Raw genomic sequence first — 27423 nt, forward strand, 5'->3', positions numbered from 1 at the left:
GTTTTATCCGCTAATCCATCATCAAGAGGATTAATCTTTCCACGCAGAATGTCAGTGGTCATCACAAAACAACACAGTCTTTAACCGTTGAAACCGTTAGTTGAAATTTGAACCTGTGGGAGCTGAAAATCTAGAAAACTTTATAAAAAATGTGAATATCTGTGTAAATAACAGGGAAATAGACCCAGCTGTACTGTTGTCAATCAATTAATAATCATGTGGATTGGGTTACACCAGCTATTAATAAATCCTTTATTACATTTAAACATAGAAATTGGCTTAAAGGGTTAGTTTGGATCTTTTGAAGTGTAGTTTTATGAGATACTTATCCATTACATGAAGTTTAAACATTGTCAGTGTGACAGTATAAAGTCACCGAAAAGCAAAGACAGCAGAAGTGAGAAACTCTTGTACTCAAACACTTTTTTCCCTCAAGAAATTAGATATAAAGTCCATCATGAGGACAAAAATGAACTGCAGGAGGGGGACTTCAGTCGTGCAGAGACTCCAGTGAACCTTCACAGTGCTCAGCTCTTTCCTCCCGGCGATCACTGTTGTCCTGAGAGTGACACAGAGGAGAGGTGGTGTTAGATATAGGTGGTGTCTGTTCAGATCCACAGGGTGGCAGTAGAGGTCTTTCATGCATGTTTAAACAAACACAGTTGTTCTTTTAAAACCTACAGTATGGCTTTTATCACAATAGCCTGAAACAAGATTTAGTCTAGTTCTGCTGTACAGTCATTTTCTAATTTCCCTTTTCCTCTGACATATTCTGGATTAAAATAATCATAAACCAAAATACAGCAGAAATGAGGATAATGTGGCTACTCACACTGAGGAAGGAGTGAGACGAGGAGGAGGAAGATGAAGAAGAGTGCACTGAAACTCGTCCAGGCAGGGCACTAGCCTTCTCCCTCTCAGACAGCCATCTTTTCAACTTTTGACCTATGAGAGATTTTTAAGGATTTTAAAATAACTGACACCTGATGATGAGTGTGATGATGAATAGATTAGGACAGAAAAAAGCAAGTGGTGGAAAGTCGAGTCACTCAAATACAGTACCAAAATGAATAGTTCAGATCTTTTGAAGTGTGGTTGTATGAGCTACTTCTCCATGGTCATAGTCATAGCCATAGTCTCATACAACAGTCATTTTACCTCGCAGAACACAGGAGTTGCTGATCTACCGCTGCCTTGATCGGTTAGTTTGTGTTATCGTGTGACTTTAGTGTTGTAAATGGTTAGTTTGGATTCACCAAAGTCAGACAATAACACAAGCTAGCTAACTGATCGAGGCAGCGGTAGAGCAGCAACTCCTGTGGTCTGTGACGTAAAATGACAAATTTGAATTTGAATTTGAAAATTTGTCAAAGGAGTCTGGTGGCTTTGAAGAGAGCAGAGATAACGGCTTCAGTTCCCCGTTGTAAAGGTCTGTCAGACAGCAAGGTGAAACGCTGAAAATATTCTAAATAAAGCATCCACTTAAACTGATATACATTTTTCCCCCCTTTTTTTTTCAAAGATTATTTTTTTGGGCTTTTCCACCTTTACTGGACAGGACAGATGAGAAAGGGGAGAGAGAGGGGGAAGACATGCAGGAAGTTGTCACAGGTCGGACTCGAACCCTGGACCTCTGCATCAATGCATAAACCTCTAAATATACCGTGCGCCTGCTCTACCCACTGAGCCAACCCGGCCACACTGATACACATTTTTTAGGTGTCTAAAATGTGTTTAGCTGCTGCCACCGCTTCTCCAAACTGGGGGCGTGCCGACCGCTATCTACTGTAGCTAACACACTGACTATTGGAGAAGTAGCTCATACAGCCCCACTTCAAAAGATATGAACTATCCCTTTAATGTTAACATTAACACACACACACACACACACACACACACACACACACACATACACACAGACATAGAGAAATCAGCATTTTGAAAAAAATTAAATAAGAATGTAACAGAAAACATTTCAGCATTACTGGCTGACGTGTGCAACCTGCGATGACGGGTCATGAGTGAGTAGGCATTGTTTGGCTATAAAGAGTCACAGGACAGATAATACCAGATAACTGTGTTTAATATTTCCACACACTTACTGTGCTTCTTGGAGTGGTACACCGCCTTGTAAGAGCCAAGCATTGCAAACGGATGGTAGGATAGAGTGAAGGGGTACACAATTGTGCCCTAGGGTTAAAAAAAAATAAATGTAGAAGATTAACATTTCTATATGACCAGAATTATGCAAGACAAACGTGTACAAAATAATTGTTTCTGCTTATTCTAAGCATGAGTGTAAAAAGAAATTAGCCAGGATGCTTGCACCTTGGATTTCTGGTTAGAGTATGAAGCAGCTGGTTTACACCTGTACAGAGCCAGGATTTCCTCCACCGGCAGGCTGTTCTGAAGCAGGAAAATGCTGCAAAGGTAAGCCACTAGCAAACTAAGCCTTTTTCTTATTTGTAGGTATTGAACTTTACTGGGACATCAAGATGATTTAATAAAAACTGCATTCAAGTATAAATGACACACCATAATTATCCCAGCAAATGACGACAGGATCATGGCCTCTCGTTCTAAGCGATTAGGGTACTGGGCACTTCCTGAGCTGCTTGTTGCTCCACTGTGGTAGAGAGGAAAGTGGAAAGAAGTTTTATTCTAACAACTCCATACCTGGATGCAGCCAGAGAAACCCGACAAGTCGAGTATTTCTACCCAGGTAGGGGCATCGAACTGAAATATTCCAGCCCTATTCAGCTTAAAGCAGTTTATAGGATCCACTATCACACACACACAACACACACACTTTTTTTCTTGTACAAAGCTTGACTCTTATAGGATGTTACACCCTTTCTAAAGTTCTTGACATTTTCCTAACCCCATGCCCCTTTACTGCTGTCTTTGGTGTCGCCTGTTGAAGGCAGATTTAAAGTGCTCATATTATGCTCATTTTCAGGTTCATAATTGTATTTAGAGGTTGTGCAAGAATAGGTTTATGTGGTTTAATTTTCAAAAAACACCATATTTTTGTTGTACTACACATTGCTGCAGCTCCTCTTTTCACCCTGTGTGTTGAGCTCTCTGTTTTAGCTACAGAGTGAGACATCTCACTTCTGTTCCATCTTTGTTGGGAGTCACACATGCACAGCAGCTAGGTAAGCACTGACAGCTAGTAGTCAGAAGCAGAGTATTAGAGTGTGCCATGCTAGCAGTTAGGCTGGTCTACAATAGAGCTGTTTGGAGCAGTTTGTGAACAGTGTTTTCTGTTGGAGATGGTAAGTGCCTTTGGGGTGGACTTTGGGCTTTTTCACTTTGTAAACCTATAAATTGCACAAAAATATATATAACACAATAAAGGAAAGGGAAAAAGCCAAAAAGCGTAATATGAGCACTTTAAAGCTACCCAGCAGATAAATTAGTTTAAATGAGCTTTACAGGCTGCAACATTTAGTTTAGTTTATTGGTTTACACATGTACAAATTCAGATTAATATACACATAATAAATAAAAGATTTGATAAAGAGATGCAAAACACCCTCAGACGGGGACACTCTCCAATGCATAATCCATTTAAAATAGAAAAAAACTAAAATACTGGGAAAAAAAAAGAAAGAGGGGAGAAAAAGCCCAAACTATTTTGTGATGCTTACACAATAATGCATCAAAAATGATAATCTAATAATATATTATTGTGAAATCAGCCATTCTCAATGAGTACTGTTACTTTTGGTACTTGAAGTATATTTTGTTGCTCATACTTTTGTATCTTTACCCAAGTAAGATTTTGAATGCAGAGCGTTTACTTATAACAGAGTATTTCCACACTGTGGCATTACTGTACTTCTTCCATGAAATCGTTAGTCTAACTTAAGTCTATCAAAACACAAGCAGCTTACATGATGTCTCTGTCAAGCATGTCCCGTCCCTCTTCTTTGTCCAACCACCAAAGGGCAACACTAATGGCCAGGTCATAGTGAGCCTGTAACAAATACATAGAAATGTGACACTGAAGCACTTGTTGCAATGATTAATTGATTCATTTCTTAAAATATTTTGTTTGTACAGCTCAGCCACTTAATTGTGCGTCTATCCACTGATGTTTGCAGATGGGACATTTTGTCACAACTCTGCTTCAGATAAAGACAACATGTCTAACTGTTTTTACCAGGTCATCCAGCATTGTGGAGGTCCCCTTCCCCTTTGGATCAAAAGAGGTTTCTCTCAGTTTCTGCCCAATGTAATCACCACTGTTAAGATTAGGAAAACAACGTCAGTTGGCATTTTAAAATGTGCTTTTTAGCAATCTCTGTGCTTTTCAACAGCCACTCACATAAGCGCCTCAACATCTCTTTTCAGCTGCCTTGCCTCCATTTTCTGAAGGAATTCCTTTCATGTAGGACTCCTGCAAACCAAACAGGAAACACCTAAAAAAACCGTCTTACTTCTTAAAAGATGACGACTAGAACTGAGTGAAGTGGAAATCCAATGAAAACAAGTGATGAACCTGTGGCTAAAAGTTAGCTTGCATGACATTGTTAACCTAAACATAAGGGGTTAAGTTACTGCTGCATTGTCAAGACATGAACTTGACACCTTGTTAGTCCCACACGGAGAGCTACCAACAAATGCAACAACACAACAGTCCAGCACATCTAGTCCACCTTTGTGACAAGAGTGCAACAAATCCCAAACTGAATCCAGCTCTCCTGTGCAAACATTTTTTTTAATGAGCAGACAAAAAAAAAACAACAACAATCGGTGGCATATTTAAAACAAATTCATATACATGCTAGCATCTGTACTCACCACACAATTCTGTATGACCGTAAACAAGCTTACAGACCTTCAGTTTGCATGATGCTAAAAAACCGTACACATGGTTGGCTGCGGTCGGGCAGCATTGCATATGGTAACCTTTCGGGGGAACACAAGCCTTTGACAGCGATGTGGAACAGACTTCTCAGGTGTACAGCCTGGACTGAATCATTTATGACCAACCCCCTGTCAATCTCTGAAACCATTACCAACCACATAATACTGGGAAATAAGTGGAACAGTGGTTATCATATAACACACAAATATACAAAGAATATAATATACAATACAAATATGGTAACCAGCAAACAATGTTTGAAGTGTGACTCAAAAGACCAAGATCAAAAGGACTTTATTAATCTTAAGAAAACCAACAACTTAAAATAAACCAGATTAAAATAATAATAATAATAATCAGTCCATAAAAATGGATTCATCCAACTTTGGATTGATCTTCTTCTGCTGCTGCTGCTGCTGCTTCTTCCTCTTCTTTTTCTTCTCGTCCTTAAACACCGGAGAACTCAGAAACTCGCTGTCGGTGAATTTATCTCCACGCCTCATTTTGCTGTTCCAAAAAAAGAAGAAAGAAAGAAATACAACAATTAGGCGCTGCTGTTTTCTGGTATAATCAATACTGAAACAGGATCGCGGCCACAGGTGATGGACTGGACTTCCTCACCTGTTGAGGGTCGGCTCCTTATAACTGACGACGCCTTTTCGTCTCCTGGTTCTCCCCCCATTTTCCCTGTCTGGGGTGTTCGTTAGAGATGTAAAGACTCTTACTGCTGCAACGGAATAAATCAGAAGTAAGTTGACTTTAATCCCCTTTTTAGTTTAGTTAGTTGTTTTTTTAATTTTTTTTTAAATAAAATCACCCTGGTTTCATTTCAATGTCAGTCAATTTAATATGAAATGAAAAGTAGTATTTATTAAAAACTCAACAGCAACATCTGTTACTCTGGATGATACACAGCCCATGCCATCAACCTTTTTTAACTGGAACTGCTCAAATATATATATTAAAAAAAAAAAATTATATATATATATATATATATATATATATATATATATATATATATATATATATATATATATATATATATATATATATATATACATCCATCTATGAACCTGAGTAAATGCATCTAACAATTAGAGCCCGACCGATATATCAGCGGGCTGATATTATCGGCCGACATTAGGCATTTTCAAAACTATCGGTATTGGCATTTATAATGGCCGATAAATGAATATTTAAAAAATAAAATAAAAACGGATGAAACACCCTTCAACCATGTTATGAGTGTTGGCGTTGCAGAGTTTGTCCACCAGAGGGTGCGCTACACTTGTGTTTAACCCTTTAAGTTTCATATCTTAAGTTTGTATTTTTAATTCATCTTATTTATCAGAACTTTAATTTAATGTATTTTGATGTTCTGTTGTGACAAAACAAACACGTTTATTTTTCAAACTGCATTATCATATTATTTTAGTGAAGACTCAAAAAGGTATATTTTTGGTATCAGTACCATAACTTTTAAACAATAACCAACCTCAGATGCCACCAAAATTAAAAGAAGAAGTCCTTGCAACCATTAAATACTGTAATTTGCACTGACTACATCTTTACATCCATCACGGTGTTTGTTAAACAGGTTGCAGCTGTACGAACATCTATGTCGACGTGCTGTAACTTCATTACTTCAGTAAATAACTATTTTGTACTCAAGATACCTCAACAACGCTGTCACTGCAGACCAACAACTCAAATGTAACACTAGAAAACATACCATCTGCGCTGGAAACTGAATGTGTATCACGGTAGAGATTTAAATAAAAGAAATAGGCTATAATGGATACCACACCTGGAGAATAATCAGTTGTGACAGCAGCAGAGTCCTCGATCACTGCCGCCCTGCTTGATGTCTCCCTCCTGGGACTGGCGGGCAAAGAGACGACCTCCGTGTCAGCAACGCTGACATCTATGTCCAGCCACGGTGGCATCTCATCCATCAGCAGGCGTCCCAGTTTCAGATCAACTGCCTCGTCACTGGTTTCCCTTGGATTTCTGGTTTCTGTGAGTGTTTGAAGCTTGGAAGTCTTTCTACACCGTTTTGCATTCTGAGCCATTTTGGACTTTGACTCGTTGGGGTTTGAATCAAACAAATGCTCAAAGATTTCATCATTTTCACTGATCCTGGAACGTGAGTCAACCACTCGTAAATCAGCCGATTGTTTGTTTCTGTCAGGACCATCAATACCACAGCGAGGTGAGGCATCCCCGCTGTCCTCAAGATAACATGCTTCGTCCTCAGATCTAAATCGGTTGTTGCTACGGCTACTTTTTTCCTTCTTTTTCCTGTCAATTGAATGATCAACCCACTCCTCCCTCTGCAAGGCTCTCTTCTTACTGGATCGACTCGTTTCTTCTCTCCTGGCTTTTTCAGGTTTCTGAACAGCTGTTCCTGAAGTGCGGTCTTTGTCCAGCGGCGGTACTTCATGGTTATCGTTGCTACTCGAATCCTCTTGAGGGCTTCCTGAATCCAGAGTGGCCAACCAAGGACGATTACAGGAGCTCGGTGTTTCCTTGACAAAAACGCCATTAATGTGACTGAGCGGGTAAGATTCTGAAGGTTTCATAACAACAACAACTGCATCCATAGTCTCACGGTCCGAGGATCCTGTAGAAGGCGTTAAGTCCTGCTCTACGGCACCTTCTGCTGTTGATGCTCCGTTCGGTGAGGAGCCATCTCTGGCTACTGAGACGACGAATGTCCCTCTGCATCTCGATTTCTGACTCCCCCCAGAATTTGTCTTTATTTTGTGCTGTGGATTATTGTCCTCATGTGCCGACTCCGGATGTGTGAGTTCATCTGCACAAAGCAGGAACTCTTCTGGAAGTTCTTGGTGTTTGCTTGCTTCATATGTTCCCCGAACTTCTTCTTCCACTTCATTGTGGACCTGTTCCAATTTGGATCTAAATCGGTTATTGCTATGGCAACTTTTTTCCTTCTTTTTCCTGTCATTTGAATGGTCAACATACTCCTCCCTCTGCGAGGCTTTCTTCTTACTGGATTGACTCGTTTCCTCTCTCCTGGCTTTTTTAGGTTTCTGAAACTCTGTTCCTGAAGTGCAGTCTTTGTCCAGCGGCGGTACTTCATGGTTATCGTTGCTACTCAAATCATCTTGAGGGCTTCCTGAATCCAGAGTGGCTAACCAAGGACGCTTACAGGAGCTCGGTGTTTCCTTGACAGATGCGCCATCGCTTAGTGGGTTCGATTCTGAAGGTTTCATAACGACAACTGCATCCATAGTCTCACGGTCCGAGGATCCTGTAGAAGGCGTTAAGTCCTGCTCTACGGCACCTTCTGCTGTTGAGGTCCCGTTCAGTGAGGCGCCATCTCTGGCTACTGAGACGACGAATGTCCCTCTGCATCTCGATTTCTGACTTCCCCCAGAATTTGTCTTTATTTTGTGCTGTGGATTATTGTCCTTATGTGCTGACTCTGGATGTGTGACTTTATCTGCACAAAGCAGGAACTCTTCTGGAAGTTCTTGGTCTTTGCATGCTTCATATTTTCCCTGAACTTCTTCTTCCACTTCATCGCGGACCTGTTCCAACTTGGACCGACGACACTCACTTTCACGCGACAGCGGAGGCAAAGTGACAAACGTTTTCCTGGGGACCGAAGACACGCTCCTGCCTTTATTCCTGGACCTCCTGCATGTGATATTGGGCGTGGCCTCTTCTGTCGTATTAATCTCCTGTGGTAATTTTACACCTTTGCTGGCTTTTGGTAATTCGTTTTCAGGATCCATGAAATAATCGTCCAGGTCCGGCATAGCAATGTCCGGGGACACGGTTTTTGACTTGGTATGGTCACGGGATTTTAATTTGTCCTTTTTCTGATTGTTGCCGGCTTTCGACTTGCTAAATTTGGGAATGCGAGATGTGATGACACTCCTACACTGTGTTTTGGGTGACTCTGACGCTGAGTGTGTGTTATCCTCTAGTGCATGGCCATCTGTCTGTAACAACGTGCCAGTGGGAGCACTCTGAACCTCACTCAACCTAGAATCCGCAGTTTTTTTCACCTGTGGATTTTCAGCCATACTTGACCCACAGGCTTGTTCCTTGTTCTTCTTGCTTTTCGGCTTGCCGGAGCGGCCAGTTTTGTTGGCCTTGGTTTCCACAGTGACTATCTCAGGAGCATTACTTTGGGTCATATCCATTGTTGTATTAAGAAGCACAGTCTTCTCTTGTTTGTCACCATGTTCTGGTTCCATTTCCATGAATGAGCTACTTGGTAGGGGAACGTCGTCAGAGAGAGATGGCTCAGGTTTTTCACACGTGCTTACAGCGGAGGAGGTTTGACTGTTCGGAATCATATCAAACACCGATGATTGAGAGAACATTGATGACAGCCTCTCCACTTCATCCCTAAGGCTGCTGGACGGATGGGATGTTCCTGTCTGGGGAGCTTGTATAAGCTGGCTTGAATGCCTTTTCTCAGCATCTATGTCATCTGTGAAAAAGAAGTTGTGAAAAATAAACAAATGACTTACTTCCAGGGAATTCTTCATCAGTATCTGAGGGCAGCTACTTGAAAATGTGGATTAATAATGAGTAACACCAACAATTCTAAAGCACCCTACCACAGAAAATATCAGTGGCCTCTCGGGGTCTGTTCTGGATATTGATGACATCTGCACCAATGTTTATTTCAGGCAAGTCCGCAGTTACTTTTCGGAGGGGACACAACAAATCCCCTAAGATTTCTGGCTGAGGAGGTAACTGATCTGTAAGACTAGAGGACAGAGAGAGAAAAAGCAGAAGTCATTCACAGCTGCCTAAACAAAAACAAAAAAAACATAAACCTGAATACAGTATTTGCTCACCTTGCCGCTATAAGATTTTCTTCGTCGATGTCACCAGATAAGGTCTTGTTGTCCTCAGACAGTTTAGGAAGATCCTGTGGGTAATCACAGATTATGCGTGGCATAGTTTAATATTTGCAGGCATTTTCTATTGCTATTGCTATTGTTTAATCTTATAAATATGTGTGCATTTGGTTAGAAAGCAGTTTGACTTTTAAAACCCCATGTGGAACAAATGACAAGAACTAAAAGATAAAAAAAAATTGGTTTCTTATATCAGAATAGAGCTCTTGAGGGCAGGATTACCAATGTGAAACCGAGCACCATGTCTGTGCTTGACAATAAAAAATATCCCGTCCGTTGTACTTTAAAACAAGATGCTGCAGATTAGCATTGTGCTCTGCCTTTTGTTACAAGAGGCAATCATCACTGTGTGCTGTATAAAAAAATGGGCTGGTCCTCACTACCAACAAGAAGAGTACACTCAAGCACTTTTGTTTAAAAAGGTCTCCTACTAAAGCTGCCCCAGTTAATCACTTCTGTTCCCAAATTTAGAACTGTTCATTAGACCAGACCCCTGACTCTTGATAACTCATCAGTAAATAATGTACACGGGATGAATGACTACAGTCCAGTATTTTGCACCAAATGAATAGAATTACAAAAGACTTCGAAGCTTTATCCCATTGGATGAATTAGACCTTTTTAGAGAAGCCTGTGATTGTTTCAGCTGTTGTTTGAATGCATGTGCTTGTGTGTGATTGGCTCCGTTTGTTGCGTTTTCTGTCTGTAACTATTTCAATGAGATCTGGTAACAATCTGGTATAAAAAAATAAATGAAAATAAATAAAAAACACTTTCACACCCTGTGCAATCACAAATATAAACTCTTATCTTTCCATATAATACTATCCTGACAAAATTCTCACCGACTCATCGAGGTTCACAGTTCTCATGTCTCGGGACCAACATCTCTTTTTGTCATAAGGGCTGCAACTAACGATTATTTTCATTGTCGATTAATCTGTCGGTTATTTTCTCAATTTATAGATTAGTTGTTTGGTCTAGAGGTGCAACGATGAATCGATTAATCGATTAGTTGTCAACTATTAAATTAATCGCCAACTATTTTGATAATCGATTAATCGTTTCAGTCATTTTTTGTATTAAAAAAAATAAGATTTCTCTGATTCCAGCTTGTTAAATGTGAATATGGTCTAGTTTCTTCTCTCCTCTGTGACAGTAAACTGAATATCTTTGAGTTTTGGACAAAACAAGACATTTGAGGACGTCATCTTAGGCTTTGGGAAACACTGATCCACATTTTTCACCATGTTTTGACATTTTTATAGATCAAACAACTAATCAATTAATCGAGAAAATAATCGACAATGAAAATAATCGTTAGTTGCAGCCCTAGTTTGGTCTATAAAATGTCAAAAAATGGAGGAAAAAAAAAGTCGATCTCTGTTTCCCAAAGCCCAAGATAACGTCCTCAAATGTCTTGTTTTGTCCACAACTCAAAGATATTCAGTTTACTGTCACAGAGGAGAGAAGAAACTAGAAAATACTCACATTTAAGAAGCTGCAATCAGATAATTGTTTACTTTATTTAATAAAAAATGACTCAAACCATTTAATCGGTTATCAGAATAGTTGGCGATTATTTAATACTTGACAACTAGTCAATTAATCGTTGCAGCTCTACAATATTGCAACAAATACTGTAAAATATTCATATCAAGATACTGCTGTACTAATTTTGAGTGTGATTTTGTTCCTACCTACATTACAAAAACAGCAATTGTTAATACTTTCTGAGAGGAATCCTTACACTGTCAGAGAACAGGTCAGCCACCATGTCCAAGTGCTGCAGAGTGTTGCTGTGGAGGGTTTTCAGGATGAGGAGCTGTGAGAGAGAAACAAGATAAACTGCAGTCAATACAATTAATCACCCAATCAAACAGAACACTTCTGAAACAGTCTGTGCATCATAATCAATACTTGCAAGGTACGAAATGGTTGCCTTCTGCCAAACAGGCCTTGATGTGAATTGCTGTAACTGTAAATCGTTTTGAGCAAACAAACCAACCAGTTTCCTGTGCTTGTATTTCTTGGCGGCCAGCTCGAAGCACAGATCCTCCACTTGTCTCTGATAGTAGACAATCCCATTCTCCAGCTGCCTGCTCCTCTCCTTCTGGGCCTCCAAGGCAAGCGCTAAGGCCTTGTTGTTGGTCTTCAAAGAGACCTTGAAGAAGGAGGAGGTGTCTGTTGAAGAAGTATGGAGAAGCATCACAACATTAATGCAACATGTTCTCTTCTTTTAGAAAATGCCACAAAGCCTGTAGTATAGTTGTACAACATAAAGTCACATAAATACTGGTGTGTAAATGTGTTATCAAATGAATGACAGACTCACTGAGAATCTTATTTTTGATCTTTGTTGCAGCTGAAGTATTCTTGGAAGGCTTGAGAGGCGTCATCATGGGCCTCCTCATAGGTAACATTGCTGGATAGATAAATACGTAGAGCTTCCTGAGTGACGAAATTAATAACCTGAAAGAAAACGGACATGTTAACTTTGTACACCATCAGTGATTTAGCTAGCACACACAGAAGCATGTAATGTTGGTTTTGTTGGGTGATGTGCAGTGGTGGAAGAAGTTTTCAGATCCTTTACTTAACCTTAAAACAGTTTCAGATTTGTGACAATGCAATACAGACACACGGGATGTTAAACTTGGGCGATAATAATAAAACTAGCACCTAAGTTAACCAATAGCAAAGCCCGTTTGGTAAGTAACCGACAATACTTTTTCCATCTGCAAACCGATCATGCCCAACACAGAGCGAGCGTTAGGCTAGCTAGCTAAGTGTTTAACTTTGCTAACAATAAAACTAAAGTTGTTTATGTTATCGTCTAAACGTTAATGTTAACGGTATAGCTATTTGAATGGTGAATCCGCTTTGCAAACCTAACGTTAAGGTTAACTAACTAGCTAGCACGTTACTCTGAAAATGTGGGAAAAAACCTACCGTTATTAAACGTTAACCAGCGGACGACTTTGCTCAACCAAGTATCCTTGTTAACGACCGTGAATTGATCAAAGTAAGCTAGTCTTTCATGACCTTAAAAACCTAAATTCATTGTGGGAAACAGGGAAACGCTGCGCTTTCCATTTTAACCCCTTTTTAAACATAAACAAAAAGTCCGCCGTGTTTCCGCGCATGCGCTTGGAGGCGCGTGATAGAAGATGCGGGCCAATCAGAAACGATATATTGACTTAACCCTTTTCTGCCTGCTTTGCCTTACATCCATTGCATAGACTGTAAATATTAGTATTAATAATATACAGTCTATGATCCATTGCCATAATCTCTTTGGGTCCGTGTACGATTTAATAGTTAGTTTTTTTGTTTGAACCACGAAACGAACAAACAGAAATAGCATGTTTTTTTCGATTTTCGTTAACAAAGCCGTATTTCCGTTTTCGGTTTTTGATTTCAACGATTCAAACGAAAAAACAAACTAACGTACACTGACCTCTTTGGCTTTGTCCTGTGTATTTCTATACATAACTACATTACGTAAAAGGTAAATATGACATACTGGACACTGTAGTAGTTAACTAACTCCAGAAGATGGCAGTAGTGCAACAATGAAGTATGTGAGCTGCCGTTTATGGTTTCAATCGATAGTTCTGAGTGCTGTTTTTTTTCTCTATGGATCACAACAGTTGCATTCAGTGCAGGTCTCGAGTCGTCAGGGCAGTTGCTGTCGCGGTTTCTTTCAGGTGTTTTACAGATGTCTCCGAGGTCGGACTGCTTCATACATTGATGTCAAATTCATACAGTTAACGGGTAATTGGCATTTTTTTACTGTCACGGCAGTTCCGTTATGTTTCATGCGTCAACTGTTCCAGGAAGGAGGTTGTTGCAACCTACCGGCTAGTTAGCATATGAGGCTAACATTAGCTAGCTTGGCTAAAAACAGCTGGGCAAATTTTTCCTAGGATGGCGATAGTATGACCCGCCCTTATCTCCCTGAGATTGGGTAGTACTCGCTACCTGCTCTGGTTGGTTAGGTTTAAGGCACACGGGACAGGATTGGTTAGGGTTAGGGTAAGAATGCCAGGGTAAGCCATTCAGGGGCAGATTAGGGCGGGATATGCCTTCGCTATCCTGGGAAGAAAATACAGCTGTACTACTGTAATTTATGAAGCTAGTTGGCTAACGTTAGCTAACCCTATATTAGTTATAATATGTTCAACGGTAGTTGCTGCTAAACGTGGTTGTAAATGTCACATATTACAAACACGATGACACATAAACTACATTATTCAAAATGCAATTAAATTCGCTATCCGAGGCTACAAGGCAGTTGCTGGGTGAATTAGCTAGACAACTATTTAAAATACAGATTTTTTTGGCGGTCGTAATCTGTCTGCAGACTATCAGCACATCCAAGTGATAGTGAACATTATCGTATGTTCATTATATTAGTGATATCCTGTCTGATAAGGCGGAGGACTTAGTCCTTAATCTGTCAAATGAGTCAGTGCACAGCAGTCATGCTGCGGCCTCCTGTTATGATCACATGATGAGGTGGAGAATGTGATGCTGCTACTTCTGCTTTTACCACTCGTTTTCCTTTTTCACATTATCTAAAATGGCATGCATTGCAAACTCAGAGTCTGTAGCTTTCTTCAAAGGGTAAGTCTAGAGGAGATTTGAACGGTGTTAGTAACGTTAAATGAACAAGGAATGTAGTTCGAGTTTAACAGATGTACAGTAGATTTATCAGCCGAGTTTAATCACCCGTTCACATCCTGATTTCGACTTCATCTGTTGGACAATGCAGCAGGGATGGTGGAAGTATTATTATTAATAGCCACACTGTGAAAACTGTGTTACAAGTTGAATTATTATTATTATTGAATTTAAGTACATAAAAAAGCAACAAAAGTCCTCACATTTTTCAAGCTGGAACCTTGAAATATATTTGCATGAAAAATAGCTGTTAATCATTTTCTGTCAATTAATTAATTAATCGATCAACTAATCGTTTCAGCTCAACTTGTATGTGTTGTTAGGTAAAGTATTAGTTTAATTTTTAACAAAACACCTTATTTTATAAGCTCTTTGTGTGTTTTGTTCGCAAAAATCTTAATTTGTGAAGCAACTAAAGCTGTTAAATAAATAGTAGTGGAGTAAAAAGTACAATATTTCCCTCTGCAATGAAGTGGAGTAGAAATATAAAGTAGCATGGAAAGAAAATACTCAAGTACAAGTACCTTAAATTTTGTACTTAAGTACAGTAACTGAGTAAATGTACTTAGTTAAATTCCACCACCGCAATCCAGGGATCCAATACTAGATAGTTCAGATTTTGATTGTGTGTGGATTAAAAAAAAAAAAAAAAACCCCGTCTAACTAACTAAAATCTGTTTCCTGTTGAGGGAAAACAGAAATTTCAGAAGCACAGAAAAAAAATCTCATGATGTTCAAACTTTACTAATACGATACAATACAACTTTATTATCAGTTTACACTGAAATTCATTTTGCGTTCACGAGCAGCTCCGCTCAAACAAAAAGGAAAGTACGCCCAAAGTTAGACAACAATCACACATATAGTACAAAAGATGAAAACACATCAACAGCCATGGCAATGAAACATGTTTCATGATATCCTGAGAATAAGAAACCAGAATCAGATGGATCTCTTGTAAAGCTATCCTATGATGTTTTAGAAAAGTTATTATTTGAAACATAAAAGGGTTGCACTGAAATGTTCCTTAAAAAATGACTTCCTCAAGTTGTGGTATTTTATCACATGGTTAAGTTTCATACGATTGCATTTCCTTTGAGGTCATTCTCCTGTTTGCAACCACTGTTTATTTCTTCACAGTTCCACTTTTATGTGTGTACACAGTGTTGTACATGCTGTTTTAGTAAGTCAGTAAGTATACAGTTAGGTTGATACTGGCTTATAACGTACAGTCAGATCAGTAGTTCACAGGGGTACAAGAGGGCTGGGTGCTTTACAGTGCTGATAATGATACACCTGAAGGTAGTTCTAGTTCTCTGATTCCCTCTCAATCAATGACAGAACAAGTTAATGATCAAAATCATGAAATGATTGATCAATTGCTAGAAACAAGCAAAAAACTGCTCTAATCTAGCATGACAGCAGTGAGTATGCAGTGTTTTCCCCAGGTTTGTGGAAGACTTAGGTGCACATATTTGGTGCTGGGGATTCAGTAGTCCTCCCTCAAAAAAATTTAGTTTTTCAATTAAAAGAAAATGCAATTTCAGCTCACTTTGGACCATTATTGTCACCATATCTGGGTCTAAAACGTTATTTATAATGCTCAAATTCATTTTACATTAATTTGGCTTAGGCTAGTCTCGCTTTGCCAGACCCTCCTCCAAAGCACGCTGAAGGAGGGTCTGGCTACTCCACATAGCTTTCGGGGATGGGAGGAAAATATGCTCTGGTTTATTGGAATTTTTTTAAATCAATCAGAATCGTCATGGGCGGCGCTAAACTCCGCACAGAGCCGCTGCAAAATAGTCGTGCGAGAGAAAACTCAGATTGGACAGATAGTCTAGCTAGCTGTCTGGATTTACCCTGCAGAGATCTGAGGAGCAGTTAACCATAGTCCTCAGAAATCCACCAAATTTAAAATTCCAACACAAAGAAAGCGGAAGGAAGCGGAAAATACATGCATCCGACGGAATTTCCTGCAGCACTGGAGCAATCCCGAAAGTGGAACGCAAAGGATATAGACTAGACTAGACTAGACTTAGGCGATAGCCAAAACGGCTTGGTGCTGCGCCTAAGCCAAAATAAGCCTTATAATGGTAGGGAAAAAGTATGTAAAGCAGGGTAGATAAAAGCAACTTTATGCTGATGATGTGGAAATCAGCATATGAAAACACAGCAGTTGTTAATATTGCTTTTTACCACAACTGATCTAACACCTAATCATCACTGTCACTTTTTGATTAAGAGTCCTTACACCATTTAAAGAAAGTTGATCAATTATACCATACATGCTTAAGATATACATTTTGTTGCATCTCTAGTAGGTCGAGCAGTGACATGGCTGCTGATGACAAGTCCTCGTCGTCATCCTCAACGGACTGGAGCGTCGAGCCGCCTGTCCTCTCGCCCACCAGCCCATCCCACTTGACGCACTTCAAACCACTGACTCCAGAGCAGGATGAGCCCCCCCTCCGCTCCGCATACAGCTCATTTGTCAACCTGTTTCGTTTCAACAACAAAGGTCAGGGACGCACGCCTACAAGCACCTAGATGAAGTTATTGATTAGAGCTGCGAAGATCAATCGATTAGTTGTCTACTATTAAATGAATCGCCAACTTTTTTGATAAGCGATGGGAAAAAACAGTGAAAGTTCTCTGATGTCAGCTTCTTAAATGTGAATATTGTTCTAGTTTCTTCTCTCCTCTGTGACAGCAAACTGAATATCTTTGAGTTGTGGACAAAACAAGACATTTCAGGACATATTCTTGGGCTTTGGGAAGACATTTTATAGTCCAACAACTAATCGATAAATCATTTCAAATCTTTATTTTGTATTATATTGTGACCTTTTACTTACAGTATAAAAAGCAGAATATGCATTTCTATCTTAACCCTGTTCAGCTTTGTTGTCCTTGTTTTTAGCCATATGTTTCTGTGTACTTTGAGAGCTACAACGAGCAAGAGTCGAATTCCCTGTGTGTGTTTACACTAACTTGGTGGTTAAAACGGATTCTGATACATGTATAAGACAATAACACATCAAACCTATCCTGAGCAGTGTTTTGCAGCAGTTTACAGAAGTTATTAACCAGTCATGTGAGGTCATGTGAATGGAATTGCTTGCCAGGAACCAGCGAGCCACGTGACTCTGGTGTTTATAGTCCTGCCTCTGAAGTCCTGCTCTCTGAACAATTTAAATATATATATATATATATATATATATATATATATATATATATATATATATATATATATATATATATATATATATATATATATATATATATATATGTATATATATATATATATATAAAATGTGTGTAAAAATGACATGTTAGGGCTGCTCGATTATGGAAAAAAAATCATAATCATGGTTATTTAACCAAATTACTCATTAATGTTGCATTTATAGAAGTTAAAAAACAGTGAAACAAATCAACAGTGGAAACACCTTGAGCTGTGGAATTTCCCTTCATACTTTTCCCGTTTGAAATTTTTTTTTTTTAATTCAGAACACAAGACAAAATAGGAGTTTATTTGCAAAACATAATGTGCAAAATAATCGTCTCTCTGGATTACTCTGTTTTTGTGATCGTTAGGAGACAAAATCGTACTCGCGATTTAAAATGTTCATTAATTGCACAGCCTTACATTAGGTTACATTTTACATTTAACTTAAATCTCTTTGATTGAATCATTTGGGCTGCAGCTAAAATTCAGTTGATTGTTTACGAGGCATTATGTTTTCAGGTTGTCCGTCTGTCCCATTCCTGTGAATGCGATATCTCACAAACGCATATTAACCGATAAGAGTGCTAATCTCATAAGTACTAAGCTGACTATGGACACTACAACAAAATGAATTAAAGGAAGTTGAATATAATGAATGCAGAACACATTAACTTTAATTTGTTGAGGCATTTTTTCAGTCTTGACACATTTGTTTCTTCACTTACTCTAATTTGTGTGTGTGTGTGTGTGTGTGTGTGTGTGTGTGTGTGTGTGTGTGTGTGTGTGTGTGTGTGTGTGTGTGTGTGTGTGTGTGTGTGTGTGTGTGTGTGTGTGTGTGTGTGTGTGTGTATAGAGGAGGGACGTCCTCCCTCAACATCTTCAGAGAAGCCAGATTTGCCATCCCCTTCTCCTCAATCAGAGAGGAGCTGGTCCTCCAGTCCGACCCACTCCCTGTACGGTTCGAGGCCGCACCGGAAACAGCACCCAGACCCCCTCCGACGTACCTCCACTGCCTCCGGTAAGACACAGACGCACACTCACACGTACAGATGTTGCTATTTGAGATTTGTGTGTTATTGATCAGATAGAAAAGTTGTCTTAAGTCAGAAACAGGTTTGCGATTGATGTTCATTCTACGAAACTTTTATTGAAAAACATTTCTTCGGGGCTTCACTTTTTTTTTTTCTAGCTGTCGGTGTAAGGTGTTCTCCAAAAGTAGTGATCTTTGCAGCTTTTAAATTAAACTTCAATGTATCTCATTTACATAAAGTCAGGGTCTCTTAATATCTTGGCGATTAAATGATTGACATCTTAGTTTTAGTTTGGAAGTCTGTAACATGTTGCTGTTGATATACAGTATTATATGTGCTGCTTTTCTTTCACCAGCAGATTATACAGGAGGATAAAACTTAGCGGACATTCATTTTATTCCATCTGGCTTTAGCAGTTTTTATGAAACCTGATATGCATTATCTGTAATTTGAAACCCTTTGTGAGTTGATCAAAAGCCTCTGTCTTGTGATGAGTGAACTAATCAGAGGCCACTGACAACATCATGGACCATGTCGTAGATTAAAGCTCAGTTACCTCATGCACTCTTAAAGCTGTGAAACAATTAGTTGATTACCTTCAAAGAAACTTCAATATCTAACACTGATTATTTGTAGTGAGTCGGTTACATGGGCTTTTTGTCATCACTTATTATTTAGATATAGATTCATTCAGAGTTTTGTAATGTCTGTTTTTCTCTTTTTTGTTTAATAGCGTCAGTTGTAATTTTGTAAATATTAGAGCCTAGACATAAACAGTGATATCGCGATTATTAGCAGGGTTAACATGTGTAAATCATATACAACACCAAAATACTGATGAAGTAGAGAAACAAGTGTTTTCAAATGTATAAAAAGTGAATTCTGGACTCTCCAGTGTTTGTCATTATTTTTGTTAAAAGAGGAGTGTGCCGCCTTGTTTTTTATTTTTCTTGCGGTCAACGTTTTATAGTATTTTATTCTAGGGGTTAGTTGTTGAATAATTACATTTTAATATCAGTATTTATCCACATAAACAGAAAGTTCTGTTTGCATTTCATATTTTACTTTCCAGAGGAATCTGCAAAAGAAAGGCGCAGACTCGAAACAAATGAAATATGATGTTTGGGGTTGAAACTAGGGGTGCACCGATCCGATATTAAGATCGGATATCGGTCCAGATATTGACAAAATAGCTGGATCAGGGATCAGAAAAATTAACAGATCCACGGGCCGATCCAGTTTTGTACGTTTGTTTTCCCCTCTGTCGCACGTGTGTCGCATGCTGGAAGAGTTGAGTGTACAAATAAATAAGAATTCAATACATTCCATCTATGTTATTTTGTCTTAGTTAGGAAAGTAATGTTTAGCCTTTAGTCTCTTCCACATGGTGGAAGGAAGGTATGAGGTGGAAGGTATACAGTATATTATTAAAACGGTATTGGATAGGGTTGGGCGATGTCCCCTAAATTGGCAGTTGACGATGCTCACAGTAAAACATGGCGATGGACGATGATATACATTTTCAATAAACAGAAACATAACTCCTGCAGCGCACATGAACAGATGCGCAATATTAGCTCACACATAAAATAACACCCTCGTGAATTAGCTAGCCTACTGTTGCTAACGTACATTCATAAATCCTGTATAACATCGTCCCGTACCTACAGGACATCAGACTTACTTATTGATGCACGCACACAGTAGTGTCGACAAACTTAGTCCAATGAGGGGAGAAAGGAAAGTGTGATAGCGTTCCACGTTAACGCTTTTTTCTTTCTCGCTCGAGACTGCTGTGTCCAACGTTACTAGCAGGTAGAGCGAGTAGAGCAGATAGAGGGGAAAAAAGTAGCTTCCACTTAAGGGGCTCATCTTGCACCCTGCGCAGCACAGCGCAAAGCCCGACGCAAGTGTCTTTGCTAGTTTAAGACCGACGCACTTGTCAATTTCCCGTCCAGCGCCCGCGACTAGGATTAGTGTGTGTCTGACAGGGTGGGGCGCGTGGCATCACGATGGTGGCTCTCCATCGTGATGTCGGCCAGCCATCATGATGGACGATGATATCGTCCATCGGCACAACCCTGGTATCGGATCTGTATCGGGACTGAAAAAGTCGGATCGGTGCATCCCTAGTTGAAACAGATTTTGTCATCAGAAAGATGAATGAATGTACAGGCTGTAACGTCCGTTCTCATGTCTTTTCTGATTACAGTGGATTGGCCAGGTGAGGGGTCTTCTGCACTGTTGTTTTACTAAAGATGCTTTTAGCTTGACTTTAACAACTCGGTCTGACTGAGTGGCCTTACACAAACTGTTTTGTGCGTCTGAGTGCATGCGAGTGTGTGCGCGTGTTTTGATATTTGCATTTTCAATGAAGCACTTTCTATTAGTCTTTGGTTTGCCCTAATGTTTTCCACTCAGATACTAATAATAATTGGAATGATGTTTGTCATGAATGACTTTTAAAAGCTAACATTTCTATTCAACATGTTTTTGTTTCTTGTTCTTTTTATTACTTGCATCATGTGTTGTTTTATACACATTTGCAACTTTTTACGAAAGTGTTTTATAATGTGTTGAAGTGCATTGTCAAATGTTTGTCACTTAGCGGTCATGTTTAAATGCACTGTAATGTAGAGGAATTGAATTGTTATGGCTGTGTATTCAATAAATATTTAAAGAAAAAAGGCATATTTGACAATGCAGCAGGATAGATTGTAAAGAATACATGAACCTTTTTTCGGTTCTCGTGTTTATTTGTGTGTGTGTTTCTGTCTACATGCATGACTTTAGACGGCAGCAGGAAGTCAGATACGCCTCTAAGCAATCATGACCCTCGCACAGCTGTGCAACTTCGCACTGCACTGAAGAGGCTGAAGGAAATAATGGAGGGAAAGAGCCAGGTATTCACATCCAATCTAAACCTTTACAAACCCTTTTCTTTGCTACATTTGTACATCTTGACATATCTTAAATGTATTATACATATATTATATAGTAAATGAACCGACACAGCAGTAAACACACTTTTGCTAAGACCATTTAAAATATTTGCATTCTGTGCCATGGCAATTTGAAAAGCCTTGCCATAAGCTGAACCCATGCAGTTTCGCTTTGTGGCTAAAAGCAGTGTGCTGTGGTTTTCGTTCCTCTTCAGGACAGTGATCTGAAGCAGTACTGGATGCCAGATAGCCAGTGTAAAGAGTGCTACGACTGCAATGAGAAGTTCACAACCTTTCGCCGCCGCCACCACTGCAGACTGTGTGGCCAGATCTTCTGCAGCCGCTGCTGCAACCAGGAAATCCCCGGAAAGTTCATGGGCTACACGGGTAAGTGACATACTCAAGATGAGTTGCTGTATTTCTCAAATAAACGCCGGGTCTCAAATACGAAAAAAAAACAAGGTGGATAAACTCTTGGTGCCTTTAATATAATGTGCATGACAGCTAAGCATAATTTCTGTCGCTTTGATTTAATAATTTCAACAACATGAACATGCTATTTTCAACCCTTTGTTGTTCTTTAGTGTTATTGTCCTATTTCAGTCAGTGTGGGTGTTTGTGTGTAGCCTGGCTGCGCCCTCCTACGTACTCCGCTCAATTTTCATTTTCCTTCAGCCTGGTAGGACCAGGCTAGTATGTGTGTTAATATCTGAGACAAATTGTATTTTGTAGTAACGTACATGTGCCACAAGATGGCAGTAGCTACATTTGAAGTACTGTACGTATGAGAACCGTGCGAGGGTTGTGCCAAGAAGAGATATCGCTACGGCGTTTAGCCGAGAAAAGGTGAGCGTCACGCGGCTACGACAGTTAAGTTTAGGAAAAACATTGTGGTTTGGATTAAAACACTCCTGAGGAACGAACACGCGTTTCCTGTAAAAAGTATTAAAAAATTATATTATTATATTATATATAATATTATATATTACATTTTGCGAGATTTTGCGTAACTTCCAGCCATAGCTGTATCCCTTCTAGCCACAACCCTGTGCGAGTCACTGAATTTTTCCATAACACGGTCCTGCAAATGTTTCACAATAAAAGCCTTCTATAAAGTCCTGGTACCCTCTTCAGTTAAAGCGTAACTCTCGCCATAATGCAACCTAGGGTCTTTTTGTGAATGTACCCGAGTCAAACTTTTGTTTAAAAGCATATTTAGGACGGAAGCGCCACTTTTAAGATGTACCGTATTTTCGTTTTTCGGTCAAATGGCCTTTTGAATGGGAGTACTAGGGGCACTTTTATGCTAGCCTCAAAATAGCTGTTTTTAAAACACTGAGAAGGCTCGATACATCATGAAACTTTACTCAAAGTATCACCAGGGGCTCTACACCTTAACGAAAGCATTGACAACATTGTTTATGTACACAGAGTTTACTAGATTATTTTATTAGAGGTTTTGAACAACTCACCGTAGGTCTTGTTGTTTCCGGCCGCTTCCACCTAGTAGCTAGCATAAAAGTGCCCCTATTACTCCGATTCAAAAGGCCATTTGACCGAAAAACAAAAATATGGTACATCTTAAAAGTGGCGCTTCCGTCCTCGGGTACATTCACAAAAAGACCCTAGGTTGGATTTTAGCGAGAGTTACGCTTTAAGGTAATTAAAGGCCCTGGCCTCTGTTTGAGAATTTAACGTAGTTATGAGAGTATCATAACATATCTGATTCATTTAGTTGTGCAGTGAAAACCAATTAAAACACTCCTTCCTTTCCCGGTCTTTCTTTGTTGTCTCTCGGACTTCTCTGAACCCAGGAGACCTTCGGGCCTGTACGTACTGCCGTAAGATAGCGCTAAGCTACGCTCATTCAGCGGACTCTGGCTCCATTGGAGAGGACCTAAGCGCCCTGTCCGACTCTCCCTGCTCTGTGAGTGTGTTGGAGCCCAGCGAGCCGCGGACACCTGTGGGTGGACGTAAGGCCAGCAGGAACATCTTCCTGGAGGAAGACCTGACCTGGCAGAGGTGAACACAAACACACACACACTGGTGCCAAATCAAGTATAACTTTTTTTTTCAAATCATTTACATTGAGTTTGACTCTGAATCAGACCTGATTGATGAAATTGTTAAAAGATTACCAGTTTGATTTTGCTCAAATACAATCAGAAAGAAGACCTCATGCCTCATGCCTTATTCCTCATTCCTCCACACTTGTAAAATACCTCCACCTACGGCTGGGCGATAACGCTAAATATCCCGATATGGTTCATTTCATATGTGGATAACGATACATATCACGATACAGCATGTTTTCTGGTAATTCATTAAATAAATAGTCTTTATGAAATAACCACATGGTAAAGCCTAATAGAGTAGAGTATTTTTTTCATTTTAGAACTTTAGTGCAAAATGAACATAACATGCAAGAATCCGAGCATAAGGCATTGTCCAAATAACATAAATATGACTTTAGCGCAGTTCAACTGCTGTTTTTTTGACATCGTGATAGAAACGAAATAGAAAAATATAGACATTTTTATATTCTTTTGACGATATATATCGTCTTATGGCCCAGCCCTACCGCCACCCACCATGCTGTCTGTGTACGTACAACAAAAATCCTAACTTTGTATTTCACGTCTTGTTTGCTGTTGTACAGATGATTTTATCATGTCATGATGGAAACACGCCGCCCTAGTTTTTTTTCTCAGCCTCCTCCATCTTGCTTGCTTGCATGCTTGCTCTTTTTCTGTCTTGATTTTCTGCTGTTTAAAATGTGTGCGTGTGCTTTGTATATACTGTACCCTGTGCATGGTCAAGACTGAACCTGAATCATATCCTGGCATGTTTGATCAGTTAGCCCTGACTGAGAGGAATTAACTGCAACAGCGTGAAGTAGGACTCCTAAAGTAAGATATAAAGAAGACTCACTGGATGCTTTGCAGCATGTGATCTGTCAGGCCAACAATGCTGTGTGGAAAACTGTGTCTAATTATTAAATGAAGAAAGAAAGAGGGAACATCTAATTTTGGAAACTTTATTAAAGCATGACTGTTTGGGCATGAGGACTGGTCTAATCTTCCTCTTCAAGTTACTGTTTAACTAATAGTTGATTCAGTTTTTTAAAGATTCATTAACCATGCACACAACAGGCTTATTGTTAAATGAATGTTTAAAGACATCTTTGTTTAAAACGTCCAAAAGTTCATGCGTTTTATAACCCTGTGCTTGTTTCCTGCTGTTGTTTTGAATCGGTGTGCGTCCTGCTTATTTGCTCTATCAATCTGTTTTCTCTCTCTCTCTCTCTCTCTCTCTCTCTCGCTCTCTCTCTCTCTCTCTCTCTCTCTCTCTCTCTCTCTCTCCTGGCATAGAAAAACTCCTATTGGGATGAGAAAGAAGTGAGTCTGTCTGTTTGTTTTATTCATTTTTCACATCTGTCTGATCTTTAGCTGTCTGTAAGTAAAGCTTTCTAGCTCTATAAAGAATAGTCTTCTGCATTATCACAGAAAGAATATATTGTGTGTGTCTGTTGTGTGTCTGTTGTGTGTCTGTGTGTCTGTTGTGTGTCTGTGTCAGTATGATTCACCAGGAACAGCAGAACAGTGGCCTGACTTCCAGACTGACAACACTACAAGATGACATCGGCAAATCTCCTGCTAGGAAAAGGTCACTCACTTTGCTTTGGGTTCGCTTGTGGAATACAATACGTTCCAGTGTGAACTAGGGGTGGGAATCACAGGGTACCTCACGATACGATACACGATAAATGGCTCACAATACCGATAATATCACAATACAGGAATTCTGCGATAAGCAATATCTTGCTAGACAATCCTATAATGATACATCACAATAACGGTCTTAACTATGAATACAAAATGCCTGCGAAAAGCTTAAGTGTAGTTTTTCTCTCTTTATCCACTGCAAGGCCAAACTGTTAGAAAACAGCACAATTCTGCAGCACAAGTTTTTCATTCTGTAAATTAAAATGACAGAACTAAAGAGCAACTATGGGTCCTCAAACTGCCGTCCGCCATCCCGTTGAAAACCTCTTCCTGTTCGGCTAGTTAACTTATGTTCAAGTTTCCCTCATTCTTGTGTTGAGCGCCACCTCGAGAAGCCATAAAGTTGCCACACTGGGAGCAGGGAAATCTATTGATATTTGGTGCCAGCGTATCGATTATCGCATGGCACGAGAAGGGACTGCGATATATTGCCGTATCGATATTTTGTCCCACCCCAAGTGTGAACAGTCCCTGTTTTGTCTCTTCCACAGGTCTGCCAGTGTGACCAACCTGTCGCTGGACCGCTCTGGATCCTCCATGGTGCCTTCCTACGACAGCTCAATCAGCCCGCCAACCAGCAGAGCCATGCCGGGGACCAAGACTGGCACCAAGCTGGACCACAGTGAAGAGGAGAGGAAGATCCTACTGGTGGCTGGTTTAGTCTTTCCTTTTCACTGATTTTCATCCCCTTGTTTTAAAGCATCTATAATCAATATTGTTTATCATAACAATATATCAAATGGCCATGTGAAAGAGGTCGCTTGTAGTGATGAACCTACAGAGAATTATCAGCTGAATCTGCCGCTTTTCCTCGGCTTTATGGAGCTTTATAGTTTCAGCTCATGTTTCACTGTCCGGCTGCAACTTTTTACTACGGTTTTGGTTCACTCTCACCGCTCTCATAGTGTAATTTTGGGCTGCAGCTGTTTTCACAGAAAAACCCACTGTACACTACCTGCTGAGCAGCAAACAGCAGACAGACACGGTTAGAGACTCGCTGGTGAACATAGTTTAGCAGCTAAATATTTTCCTCAGGAGTTGCTAAAGACCAAAAACCGAGATAAAAGAGAGAAAATATTGGACTTGCATCATGTAGACACAAACACAACTCTACATGCATCATCATGTTGCATTGTAACTGCTGGATGTGTAAATAAGCGACTGTTTGCTAATAAGTTCACAAAATCAACTTAAAGTTGATGTTGTGCAAAAAACATATTTTTTATATATATATATATTTTTATTTATTTTTTTTTTTTTTTTTATTATTTATTTATTTATTCCATTATTAACCATTACTGACATCCTGCAGGACTCCTCCCAGCTGAAGGACTTGTGGAAGAAAATCTGCCACAACAATACAGGGATGGAGTTCCAGGACCACAGATACTGGCTGAGGACGTACCCCAACTGCATTGTGGGAAAAGAGCTTGTCAACTGGCTGCTAAGGAATGGCACCATCTCCACCAGGTAGCATCTCACTTTCTGTACTGTGTCGTGTTAATGGTCTTTGGAAGGAATAATCAAAGGAATAGTTAGACTTTTGGTGGATTTATGGTCATTCGCTTTCTTGCCAAGAGTTAGATAAGAAGATTGATACGACTTTCATACCTCTTTCCGTTAAATACAAAGCTGGAGCTTAAAGCTGATGAGATTGTCCCTATGCCAGTTGAACTGATCAAAGGACAAGTCCTGGAGGATAGACAGAAAGGTACTGTAGGGAGGCACTCAGCGTGTGTGAGCTTGTAAACATGTAAAGTGACATGTTTTGGGTGTAATTTGTGTACTAAAGTGTGTGTGTTTTAAAATGAATGCCTTTGAATTTCTGAATGAATTTCTGTAGCTCTTAACGGACTGAATTGCTCTTGATTAATTGGCTGGTAGTTGTTATCTCAGACGGATGTTTGCACGTTTTCTTATTTAATGTGTTTTATTGTGATGTCTGGTACCTTTCTCCAAGAAACGTT

At 39.6% G+C, this 27423-nt stretch overlaps 3 protein-coding genes across 11 annotated transcripts in view; 1 reads left to right on the forward strand and 2 right to left on the reverse strand.

Moving 5' to 3' along the window:
- Positions 1 to 202: 202 nt before the first annotated feature.
- On the reverse strand, positions 203 to 4893 carry LOC116049862 (uncharacterized protein C2orf80). Of its 2 annotated transcripts, XM_031299936.2 has the most exons (9): positions 4810 to 4893; positions 4334 to 4405; positions 4169 to 4250; positions 3900 to 3982; positions 2536 to 2626; positions 2329 to 2406; positions 2103 to 2190; positions 833 to 945; positions 203 to 559 (listed from the first exon to the last, which is right to left on the reverse strand). In XM_031299936.2, the coding sequence occupies exons 2-9, from the start codon at positions 4372 to 4374 to the stop codon at positions 491 to 493; spliced, it is 645 nt and encodes a 214-aa protein (XP_031155796.1). In that variant the 5' UTR covers positions 4375 to 4405; positions 4810 to 4893; the 3' UTR covers positions 203 to 490. The 2 variants fall into 2 exon arrangements, with proteins under 2 accessions (XP_031155796.1, XP_031155862.1); XM_031300002.2 differs by lacking the exon at positions 2329 to 2406.
- Positions 4539 to 12931, reverse strand: si:dkey-57a22.11 (uncharacterized protein LOC569865 homolog). 2 transcript variants are annotated; one of them, XM_031299823.2, is made up of 9 exons: positions 12733 to 12931; positions 12116 to 12252; positions 11789 to 11964; positions 11531 to 11605; positions 9718 to 9791; positions 9475 to 9626; positions 6684 to 9344; positions 5498 to 5600; positions 4539 to 5383 (listed from the first exon to the last, which is right to left on the reverse strand). In XM_031299823.2, the coding sequence occupies exons 2-9, from the start codon at positions 12201 to 12203 to the stop codon at positions 5233 to 5235; spliced, it is 3480 nt and encodes a 1159-aa protein (XP_031155683.1). In that variant the 5' UTR covers positions 12204 to 12252; positions 12733 to 12931; the 3' UTR covers positions 4539 to 5232. The 2 variants fall into 2 exon arrangements, with proteins under 2 accessions (XP_031155683.1, XP_031155607.1); XM_031299747.2 differs by having other exon boundaries at positions 5498 to 5603; positions 12733 to 12930.
- Positions 12932 to 13406: 475 nt separating this feature from the next.
- pikfyve (phosphoinositide kinase, FYVE finger containing) overlaps positions 13407 to 27423 on the forward strand; it is a 39551-nt gene continuing 25534 nt past the window's right edge. The window contains exons 1-11 of one of the 7 annotated variants that reach the window (XM_031299542.2): positions 13407 to 13557; positions 16788 to 16987; positions 18552 to 18716; positions 20942 to 20953; positions 21523 to 21632; positions 21887 to 22058; positions 23486 to 23693; positions 25043 to 25069; positions 25248 to 25337; positions 25948 to 26104; positions 26769 to 26926. In XM_031299542.2, coding sequence (XP_031155402.1) covers positions 16804 to 16987; positions 18552 to 18716; positions 20942 to 20953; positions 21523 to 21632; positions 21887 to 22058; positions 23486 to 23693; positions 25043 to 25069; positions 25248 to 25337; positions 25948 to 26104; positions 26769 to 26926 — 1283 coding nt within the window. In that variant the 5' untranslated portion in view covers positions 13407 to 13557; positions 16788 to 16803. Of the gene's footprint in view, positions 13558 to 14324; positions 14410 to 16787; positions 16988 to 18551; positions 18717 to 20941; positions 20954 to 21522; positions 21633 to 21886; positions 22059 to 23485; positions 23694 to 25042; positions 25070 to 25247; positions 25338 to 25947; positions 26105 to 26768; positions 26927 to 27423 lie in introns of those variants that run through there. The other 6 variants (XM_031299625.1, XM_031299108.2, XM_031299194.1 and 3 more) reach the window with 6 other exon arrangements.

This window comes from Sander lucioperca, chromosome 8 (assembly GCF_008315115.2).
Source record: "Sander lucioperca isolate FBNREF2018 chromosome 8, SLUC_FBN_1.2, whole genome shotgun sequence".
Classification (NCBI taxonomy): Eukaryota; Metazoa; Chordata; class Actinopteri; order Perciformes; family Percidae; genus Sander; species Sander lucioperca.

Excerpts from the sequence above, each read along its gene's own strand:
- LOC116049862 (XM_031299936.2), bottom strand. The coding sequence starts at position 4,374 with ATGGAGGCAAGGCAGCTGAAAAGAGATGTTGAGGCGCTTAT. Across the intron at positions 4,251-4,333 it reads AGAGATGTTGAGGCGCTTAT|TGGTGATTACATTGGGCAGA; the intron begins GTGAGTGGCTGT and ends TAATCTTAACAG. Across the intron at positions 2,191-2,328 it reads ACTCTAACCAGAAATCCAAG|GGCACAATTGTGTACCCCTT; the intron begins GTGCAAGCATCC and ends TTTTAACCCTAG.
- si:dkey-57a22.11 (XM_031299747.2), bottom strand. The coding sequence starts at position 12,203 with ATGTTACCTATGAGGAGGCCCATGATGACGCCTCTCAAGCCTTCCAAG. Across the intron at positions 11,606-11,788 it reads AATACAAGCACAGGAAACTG|CTCCTCATCCTGAAAACCCT; the intron begins GTTGGTTTGTTT and ends TCTCTCTCACAG. Across the intron at positions 5,604-6,683 it reads CACAACTGATTATTCTCCAG|CAGTAAGAGTCTTTACATCT; the intron begins GTGTGGTATCCA and ends ATTCCGTTGCAG.